The 10,758-nt window shown below is 38.7% G+C and overlaps 1 protein-coding gene across 1 annotated transcript in view; it reads left to right on the forward strand.

Annotated features, from left to right (window-relative positions):
- The window catches only part of snx17 (sorting nexin 17), a 31,190-nt gene extending 22,532 nt beyond the window's left edge, over nucleotides 1–8,658 (forward strand). Inside the window, exons 8-15 of the mRNA XM_036147474.1 lie at nucleotides 213–282; nucleotides 1,567–1,659; nucleotides 1,876–2,079; nucleotides 4,125–4,253; nucleotides 4,555–4,632; nucleotides 6,497–6,571; nucleotides 6,667–6,708; nucleotides 6,810–8,658. Of these exons, the coding sequence (XP_036003367.1) occupies nucleotides 213–282; nucleotides 1,567–1,659; nucleotides 1,876–2,079; nucleotides 4,125–4,253; nucleotides 4,555–4,632; nucleotides 6,497–6,571; nucleotides 6,667–6,708; nucleotides 6,810–6,929 (811 nt within the window). The 3' untranslated portion in view covers nucleotides 6,930–8,658. The remainder of the gene's footprint in view (nucleotides 1–212; nucleotides 283–1,566; nucleotides 1,660–1,875; nucleotides 2,080–4,124; nucleotides 4,254–4,554; nucleotides 4,633–6,496; nucleotides 6,572–6,666; nucleotides 6,709–6,809) is intronic.
- The last annotated feature ends 2,100 nt before the right edge of the window (nucleotides 8,659–10,758 follow it).

Raw genomic sequence — 10,758 nt, forward strand, 5'->3', positions numbered from 1 at the left:
TTTTCTGCAAAAGTAAAGTGCAATTAAAAAAATGTTTTAGCACAGTTGATTTTCCTTCAGTTTTATTCTCCTCACTGTGCTAATAGAGCTATTTATCTCCTCTTGGTGGTGGCGAAAATATAAGCTTTATTTGTTGAAGCGGTAATCATTTTTTTTTAGTTTTTGTTTTGTCAAGCTGTAAATGTGTAAAAGTGTTTTCTTTGTTTTGTCAGCTACTGGGACATGGCGTACGATGGGGATGTGATGGACAACAGAGTGGGTCTGAACTTGCTGTACGCCCAGGTAAGGACTGAATGCAGATTATTGTCTGTCCAGCTTCAAACGTTTTTCTCAAAACACAGGACTCCACCAGCTTTCCTAGAACAAGTGTGCTTTCATATACTGGTATTTGTGTGTGTGTTTTTAAAGATATAGACCGTTATTGTTTTAGTCAAAGCGGTCTCAGTTTTTTGCTTGACCACTTTAAGGTTTTTGGCCTAGATTTTGAATCATAGAAAAATTTAACATTTAATTTAACATATAAATTTTTTTTTTTTTTTTTTAAATAGTCTGGCACTCGTTTCCTTTATTTGACAGTTGGCTAACAGGAAACGAGGTTGAGAGAGAGTGAAGACATGCGGTTAAAGTTTAATAATTCTTGCAAAATACATCGAAGTAGGCATTAACATCGGTATTGTCCAACGTTTGTCATTTTTTAACATAACTGTATTGGTCCGATAAGTAAAACTGGGACGATATTAACAGCTGTCAATATCGTCCCAGTTGCCCTAAAGTTGCTCTTTATACCTGTGTTTAAAGAAGGGGTTGGTCATGTTAAAGTGACAGTGATACATCACAGCCAGAATTGTTTTTTTTTTTTTTTTTTTTTACGAAGCAGAGATTAAAAAAATAAATAAAATTAAAAATGTATCGTGTAAATCTAGACTATAACCCACATTAAAAAATTCAGTTCGAATAGTTGTCAGTCGGTACAAACCTTTACAAACTGTAACCATCACAGCAACGTAAATGTGTGTGTGCACACAGACATCGGTAAATATCTGACATAACGGCAATATTAATATCGTAAATCAACATCGGCCCAAATTTTCATATATCTGTGCATCCCTAAGTCGAAGCTCTTTGGAAATGAAAATGTCCTTATTGTGAAGCCAGAAATATGATCTGATTGTATTTATTTCAATCTATCATCTGTTCTCCCACAATCAAATGAAGAAAACTGATTCGGCAGCTCTGAAAACTGTGTTTCCTTATCTGCTGCATCCCAAACGTGACGTCGGCTTGTTTTGACTTTGTGGCACCTTGAAATCTTCATGCTTTGCTGTTAAACCTTTTAGACCAGACTGCTCTCACACCAGTGTGTTGTAATAAATAACTCCTGTGCTGGTTTAAATGTTTTAACTGAATTCCTGAAGGCTTCTTCTGTATGAACAGATCTTTTTCGTAAAATTAACCCACCCTCACAGTTAAAATAAGGATTCCACTGCCTTTTTATCTACGTAGGTAAGGGCAATCAGATAGATTTTTTGTTTAGAGGAATTTATCTTCCTCGTCTTGCTTCTCCAGACAGTGTCTGACATTGAGCGAGGCTGGATTCTCGTCAACAAAGACCAGCACAGGCAGCTGAAATCACTGCAGGAGAAAGGCTCCAAGAAAGAAGTAAGGCTTTCTGTTTAAACTGATTTTTCACTAGACTGGCCATTAAATCCAGCTGAAGCTCAGAAAATGTCTTTGTCCAAAGGTAAATGTTTTCCTAAAGGACAATACTGCCTCTAGTGGACGCTTGCATGCAGTTTTATCCTCGTTTATTTTGTCTTTTTAAATCAGTTTTCCTGTTTTTTTGTTTTTTTGGGGTTGTTTTTGCCTCCCTCTCAGTACATCCATCTAGGCCAGACCCTGAAATATTACGGCTACTTAAAGTTTGATCCCTGCATCACGGACTTCCCAGAGAAGGGCTGCCAAGTCATTGTCAGCGCTGGCAACAATGAGCTCAATTTCCACGTCAAGCTGCCCAACGACCAGATGAAGGAGGGAAGCTTTAAGGTCACGCGGATGAGGTGCTGGCGAGTCACGTCGTCTGTAAGTGCAACACGTGGCCGAGTGTCTGTGAGGATGCGTATGTATCTGCATGTTTTTGTTGTCTGCCAGCAATGGGGGGGGGTTTGTTCAGATCAAGATCAGTTTCAGATTTCTGCCTTTTTCTTTTGCATTCCTTCTAAATTTAGCTGCTGCTACTTCTCCGGAGTGCCAAGTTTCACCCTTAATCTTCACAGTGTAGCTTTGCAATTTAAGCGAGGAGGAACAATAATTGTCGTCTTTTAAACCCGACTTTGGTTTTAATCTCTGCATGAAAAGATGTCCTTTTTTTTTTTTTTTTTTCTTTTCAAACTGCAACCCGTCTGGTTTACGAGGCCCCGCCATTGTTTTGGGTCTGCAGCTGAATCCTCTATAGTCATCAGATATTTTTCTGATCTTTGAAGAAAAACATGTGCACACCTGCATCCTGCTGAATGTCGGCCTTCTGTGCCGTCACAAGTCTCCATGGAAGCCATTTCCCGCTCATTAAGATTTCTGCACTGGTTAAGTTCTTTCCAAAATGACCAGATTTGGCGCTCTGTCTAAACATTTTTCCCGTACATGGGTTGAGAGATCCGTCCCAGTCCAAATATCTCCAGAGATGCACTAGTCAGAGTTGTTGTAAAGCTTTGACCTGCAGCTACAGATTTCAAACACATTTTACTGAACAACCAAAGGTGCCATTTCAATATTTTCTAGATGTTCTGAAATGAGCGGCCATTCCTTATTGATATCAGGAGCAGAGGCTCTTTTTTTGTTTTGTTTTTAAGGCAAGCAACATTGTATGAGACTAAATGGGATTCAGTGTCTTGAAAAATCATCAGAGTTGATGCTCATTGAATTTAAGTAAACTGAGTAGAATCAAATTTCAGTGTTTTCAGTAGAGTTTTAGGGCTTTGTCATTTGTTACTGTCAATCGAAAAGTTTTTTTTTTTTTTAATTTATTTATCCTTTATTTAACCAGGTTATACCCATTGAGATTAAAAATCTCTTTTGCAAGGGAGACCTGGCCAAGATAGGCATCAAAATTACATCACATCATTACATACATACAAAGACACACACAAGAAAAGCCAAAAATGCACTTACAATAAAAATCTCATTTAAAACATTGACATGTGAGGGAGTCCAACTCAAAGCATCTCATTTTCATCTTAAAAATACTCAAAGGAACCAATTTACTAAGTTTCAAGTTGTTTTGCAGCAAATTCCACATAGAGAGAGCAGAGTAAGCAAAGGCCTTTTTACCTAGCTCAGTACTGACACGTGGGACAAAAAAACTTTGCATGGTTGCCGCATGTTTTTCCCCAACGTTCATCTTTATACGTGCCACGTTGTGCGTGAATCATAGCGCCGCTAGTTTAATACTGAGAGCAAATAAAAACTAAATCTGCATTGTTGCAGTGGTTGGAAAGACATGCTGATTACTGCCCACATAATCTTCACTGCTGTTGGAGCGTTTACAGACACAGCGCTCTGTCTAAACGGGAGGGGTTCACCTTTGCGTTGCATTAATATGTACGCGGCCGTTATGCGTATCAGAAAAGCTGCTCGGGATCCTCCAAAAGTTGATTTGCGCACAGATCTAGGCACACGGCAGCACACGAAATTAAAATGCCTCTTAGCCCGGCTGATTACAGGCTGAGATCCCCGGCGCTGCCCAGCAGGATGATTAATTCCTGAGCTCGCTCCCAGAGGTCAAAGTCATTTTAATGAGCCCTTTCCTGTCCAACAAAATATCTCAAGCATCTCATTTAGTGCAGCGCCGCAGCCCCTTTCATTAGCTGAGTCTCAGATTGCATATAAACAGCGTTGTTGTTGTTGTTGTTGCGTTTATTTTTTTGTGTTGGAGTCTGATTAGCATTCCATGGAGGAAATGCTCTTAGTGAGGAGCTCAGCTTCTTGAAAGGTTGATTTCAGGGTCCTTAGAAACACGGGTTTGGCCTCGTTAATGAGAATAAGACACAGTGTGAAGGTAAAAATTATAAAACACAAAGCGACGTTGGTATGTTAAGTTTTACTTTCTTTTTTTCCCCCCAACTCTGCAGCAAGTCACCGTGTCAAACGGTACCAATAATCCCTGCAAATCGGCAAAGTGTGAGGTCAAGCTGGAGCTCGCCTTTGAGTATCTAATGAGCAAGGATCGCCTCCAGTGGGTCACCATCACCAGCCAGCAGGTAGGCGGCGCCCGGCGAGCTCAACGTGGGCCACGAATGTATAACGATGCCTTTTATGAGTCCAGAACACAAAAACGCCAGAAATGGTTTTTTAAAGTTAAGTTAAAAGCTGTGAATAGCTGACAGATTTGTTCAAAGCACAAATGCTGTTAGATTGAAATGTGTGCAAAGGGCATTAGCTTACTGTAATTACATGTATTAGATGACTCATGTACTGTAAAGAGGTTCGGGAAAGACTCCCACCGCTGTATTTTTTATTTGTTCGGTTTAATAAAATTGGCTTTTCTACCTGTGATTTTAGGCCATCATGATGAGCACCTGCCTTCAGTCTATGGTGGATGAGCTGATGGTGAAGAAGTCAGGTGGCAGTATAAAGAAGGTTTGTATTAGAAAAACAACAACTTTACATACATTTTATGTCATCTCTGTTTGGCAAAAAGATTTGGATTTATTTTCTTTGACCAGTGTTTGTATTTTTAGTGCACACTAAAAAGTCAACACTCCCTTTGGGGCTTTAAAGAGGGATTTGATCCGCTCTTTTTCTTTTTTACGGTGGAACGATCATTATTACTGAATTTATTGTAGAGTTTCTCTAATCCTCACATTGGTAAACTTATACATAAGATTAATGTATACAAATCCACCATTTATAATATTTGGTTTAATGCCCCTTAGGAAGCTGCACCTTGACCACAGGCTTTTTGTAGCAGTAAACAAATATCCAGAGTTCATTTAAATTGGTTATTTCTAGCTGAACCCCGATGTGAAGCATAGTCAACAATCATGGTTGAAAGTGGGGTTGGGAAAGTTAAGCTTAATGTAACCTATTTTTATCTTTTCCAAAATCAGTTTTGCTTTGTTTGTAATAATTACTGAGTTGGATTGCCTGAATGTTTCAGGGTATTTATCATTTGACCCTCAGAGGAAAGAAAGTGGGTTAGGATGCTCAGCAGCCACTGAGGCTCAGGCCCGCTATTGGTTCTTGGAGTCGAGGAGACTGCTGGAAGACATAACGGCTCATAAATTGATTGTTTAATGCAGTGGTTGATAAGCCTGCTTAATTGTCTTTAAGTGTTTAAAACTGTCTCATTAATAATGTAGATCTTGTAATCGGGATCAAATCTATTTAAATGTTTCTAAAGAGTAATTGCTTACCCTAATTAACAAAATAGAATGAGGAAAAAATGCTATATATTATCAGAATTATTATTTTGACACTTGAAATTGATAAATAGGCTCTAACCGCCTAAAGCCTCAGTTGATAATAATCACACCAGGTTCCTTACTCGGTCATTTAAAAATATTAAATAAGCTTAGAATCAGAGTACTTGGCAGTCCCAAAGGGAAATTAAAATGTCTGTTTAATGTTAAGGTCTTTCGCAAATAGCTTGGATTCCTAAAAATCTGACGCAGCTTTAAGGAAATGTTGAGAAACAGGGAGGAATGGACTTAAAGTAAGACGGCGTTGGTCATCTGCTCTGACCTCACTGATCTGCCACAGTAAAACTGAGCAGGGCCTGAAATCAGGCTGAGGTTTCACTTCACTCTGGGTGTTGAATTGAGACCTCAGCAGATGAGCTTCTCACCCTCCCACCTCTATGATTCAGCCAACAGGGAATATCTTCACACGGTTCAGCCAGGAAGGTCACCATCGCACTGACTGGTTCTGGTCTGGATTCAGAATGTCTCGTAGTTTCTTCACCTGCTCTTCAAACCAAATAGTACAATTATGCCAGAAGAGCATCAGAACCGGTTTTGGACTGGATAATTCAGGCTAACATGAAGTTTGTGGAATGACCATCCTAAAGCTCTGACCTTAACCTTCATTCAAAATTTGAGCTCTTTGTATAAAAATGGAATGCTTACAGTAAACCAGCAAAGATAAAGGAACTCAAGCTTGTTGACGGCTACAAAGGTGTTTGAACTGAAACATTTTATGGGTGTATTTTTATATTAGTGCCTGTATGTATAGTTTTGACCCTTTTGATGATTGGAGTGAAAAAATCAAATTCTGCACTCTATATTGTCATTTTTTTAATTATCAATACCTTTTCCAATAGATCTTTAGTGCCTAAGATTTATTTATTGATGCCTATGATGATTCTAAAATTTTCACTGCAAAGCTTACATTTTTGCATGAAATTATATTCAGTACTTAATATTTTAGTCCAAATTATATTGATTAAATTAATTTTGCAATAATAAATAGGTCTTCCCATGTTTTCTTTCCTTTCTGTGTTCAGATGCTGAGAAAGAAACACAACGGCGCCATCCATCGGTCTGACAGTCAGCAAGCTGTGAAATCGCCCCCTCTACTGGTAAGCGATGGAATAGCAGGCTGTTTGTTTTGGTGAAAGCACAGCTCCCCAATGTTCTTTTTTTCATTCCAATTTCTTTTTTGGGGGGATTTCAGGACTCCCCTGATCCAAACCGAGAACAAATCGTCAAACTCTCAGTGAGTGCTTTTCTGTCCTATTTTCTGGCCTTTTAACATAAAACTCTAAGGTGTGAGTTACTAATTTTTTTTTCTTTCCTTTTAACTTGTCTTTTGTTTAGACTAAGCTGAACTCGGTGTCTCTCCGAGGGATCAGCGCGTCCAACTCTGCAAATGATATCAGTGGCGACGACTTCCATGGCAACTATGCTTTCGAGGGAATCGGGGATGACGACCTGTAACGCGCGCCTCTTCGTCCTCCCAGTTGCTCGCGTCACGCGTCGACATCCAAAGCAACAAAGATTACTGAGCTGAACTGAGCCGAGCGATCCACACGAGTCATCCACGTCTGCAAGATTGTAGCTTCTTCCTGGAGAACTTGCTGCCTTAAAGCTCCCAATTACTCTGTCACCATCCTTTTGCTCTTTTAGACTCACCATTAGTTTTAGTTATAATCGTTCCAATAAGAGTTTTTTTGTTTTGTTTTTTTTACTCTTATTGATCAACATGAAGAAAACCGTTTTAAGTGGCTGCATGTTCATCTCCAACCACAGAGCCAAAAGTTTGTTGTATATGTGTGCGTGTGATGTGCAGACCTGCCACTAGTGATTATATCGCAGAAATAGAGCTCGCGATGATCCAGCAAATTCCAGCGAATGTTTTCAGATGTCTGTCGGAGCTGCAGAAGCGTCGAGAGCAACGGGTTCGCCACATAGATCAGTGTTTGGCTTTCCAAACCGTGCTTCTAAAATGTTTCCTGCTACTCGTGTGCCAAGTTAGCAAAACGAAAACAAAAAAAAAGAAGAAAAAAAAGTAGTTTATAGAAGAGGTGTCACTTCTACCGCCTTTACAAGTAGTCCGATGCCTTAACTTATCGTGCCATTCGTCGTGGGTTGAGAGCAAACGTTTCCAACAACTAGAGTCTTGCAGAACTTGATAGTTTTTTTTTTTTTACATTTTTTTTTTCTTTTTAATTGGTGGTAGAGCTGCTTGCACTTGCCGAACCCATCATTTTGCACAGTATTACAAGTAGAGGTGAGCCGAGGCTCTTGCGTGAATTTAAACAGTAACACCTGAAAATCCATTTATTTTTGTTTTTGAGCAGTTTTTAAGGTTTCTCATTAATGCCAAATTATAGTTTACTAAAGCATTTTGCACAAAAAGGAACAAAAATTATAACGTCACTTTTTATATTCTGTACATGCCAGTAAGCATTTATTAATATCTGTATCCTCGTTGCTTATCGTAATCAAGTAGCTTAAGTATAATCGAAGCTGTACATGGACCAACATTTATCATGTTTACGTGATTCTTAGGGGGGGGCGTCTTAGTTCAAATCGAAAGTGTTTACAAATTTCTTGTCATTTTTCTGTCTTGTTCTATTCCGACAAATGGTCCTGAGGGGAATGTTCTCTGAATTATTGTGATTTGCTGGTCGCTTGAATCATGTTGAATGTTTAAGATAAAACTAAAGGTGCTTCGAAGTGGCCAACGGTAATCAGTCGCTGTGGAGAACAAAATTTCTGCAGCGTCGGCAACAAACTGAACATATCCCACTGTTTTTTTTTTTTTTTTAAGAACACGTATCTCTATGTCGCCGCTGTTCTGTGTCTAAGTTGTGAGGACGCTAAATGTAACTCAGTGCCAACCGATCAACGGCTTTCTTCCTGTTGCTAACTGGAATGACGGATTTGTTCAATGTTTCATCCTTTCACTGCTGTGGTTCTTTTTACTTTTTCTGCTTTGTATAGATAGGTCAATATTGACAACATAGGTCATTTTCTCCTCTTCCCGTTAGTACGGGGCTCACAGCGCTGCAAAATCCTGGGGGTTAGTAAATGTGTACGTGCCAAATCTCACTTTAAAGTGTTTTATTTTTTTTTTTAATCAGCATCATTTTCAACAAATTTTTTTATTTCATGAAGAGAAATCATCAAATGTCCAGATGCTAAAATAAATGCTAAAAATTCAGTGACCTTGTGGCTTTTTATTAATTTTTAATTAAATTGCACTAGTAGTAGCAAGAAAATAAATAAAATAAAACTTAGACCCAGTTTTGCCTTTTTGAATGAGTTTAAAGAAATTGTACCAGTCAGTAATTCTGTTTGTTTGAAAATATTTTATTTATTCTGCTGCAAATTGACTAACAGTTGGACTTCTTTCCTGTAATCTTCTAGCTGTCATTTACAGAAACAGGATTCCAATTGACACGACCAAAAATAATGGAACAAGCTCAGATGCGTTTTGGATCTGGACCAATCACATCTCCTTTTCTTTTACAGGTTCCTGATAATAAAGCTTGTTATGTAAAACAGAACCTGTAAACAGACGGAAAATAACTTGAAGTATCGACACTTTCTGCTTTTAAAGGGTGACTGAACTGTGACGACGTTGTTGCGGCACCCTTGAGCACAACAGGACCCCATATGGGAGGACGGGTCCGATTCTAAGCCAACAGCGCCCCCTGGCGTCCGGACTCACCTTTGCCCACAAGAGCAGCTGGAAACAGGGAGACTTGCTTTGTGCACTGGTTTTGACTCCTGTTTGGTTTGGTCAACTCCTGAAATAATCAATTGTGAGCCCTGATATCTCTAAACTTCCTCCTGGGGATATTATGAAGGACATCTGGCGTCACCACTGACTTGTATTAAAAGGTCTTCATTAGCAAAATATTGCATTCTACAGAAATTGCTCTGAAATCACATATTTATTGACTCATCAGGAACTTTTAAGGAGAGAGTTTCGTGGGGCCCAAGAAAGTTCAGTGTCAGGATAATCTCCTGTGATTCGACAAAACAATCAGGTGGCCACCAGTGCAGAGCTTGCTCAGAAAATGCAGCAGGCAGGTGTGTTTCTGTACATATACTCACAATGAGGCAGAGGCTTTTACACGCTGGCAGATAGGTAGAGTAACCGATTACTTTACAATCGGTTACTCTTACTTCAAATTTAAAGTAATTACTCAAAATGAAAAAAAAAAATAACTCGGGAGTAAACAAATATTTGGTAAAAAGGCTATTCAATCATGGATAGACCTTTTGATCGTTAAATCTGATTTCATATGCGGAAATTACTTAAATGGAAATTTAAAAATTCAATAATGTTAAAAGTAAAAACAAACATAAATTAAGGCAGAAGAAACACTTCTGATTCCAAATTCTTCACAATGTCGAACCTTTAAACCAATACGGTAGATAATTATATACTCCATAGATTATATATATATATATATATATATATATATATATATATATATATATATATATATATAAATATAAATTTTATTCTTTACGAGTATAAAGTCAGGAGAATGAAGCCAAAGGGATATGAAAATAAACTTGTAATATTACAAAAATAAAAATGCTACGAATATAAAGTATATTATGAGATTAAACTCCCTCTGATACTGTTTAAGTGACTGAGTCTAACTGCAGATTTGCCACATTCAACATGGCGGACGCTCTGACGCATCCCAACATAGGCGAGGCGTCTACGTATATGATGTCTATGGTAGAGTTGAGTGAGGCTTCCTGTGTTCTAAACTGTAGGTGTCTGTATGTCAGGTCCATTTTTGGTCTAAACTTACTTCATTCAGTGAACAGGTAGGTACAGTTCACAATAAGATTACTCAAGTAGAAGTAAAAAAGTATGGTGCAGAATAAGTACTAAGTTACTCAAGTGGATGTGAGTGAGTCAGTGTAACTAGTTACTGCTACTAGCCACCTCTGGATTCTGCTGTCAAGACAAGTGGAAGTCCAAGGGAGACGACAAAAAAGACAAGTAGCTTGATGTTTGACATCCAACGATGTGAATTCCAGGTATTTATTTCAAACTCCTCGTTTAAGGCATTTATGAGACGCTGCATAAAAATAGAAACGCCCGCTTGCGGGACACAGTATGACAAATCGATGGGGTCGTTGTGACGCGTGAAGTCTGCCGCCCGCTAAACGTCTCACTTTGCATAAAAACAGTCTTTCACAAACACGGACATTAAATCACAGTTCTTACTTTCCAAACATGGCAGCTAGGGACACAGCACACAGTCAAATCAAAACGCACCTCGAGACGTGC

Source organism: Fundulus heteroclitus, chromosome 15, assembly GCF_011125445.2.
Source record: "Fundulus heteroclitus isolate FHET01 chromosome 15, MU-UCD_Fhet_4.1, whole genome shotgun sequence".
Taxonomy (NCBI): Eukaryota; Metazoa; Chordata; class Actinopteri; order Cyprinodontiformes; family Fundulidae; genus Fundulus; species Fundulus heteroclitus.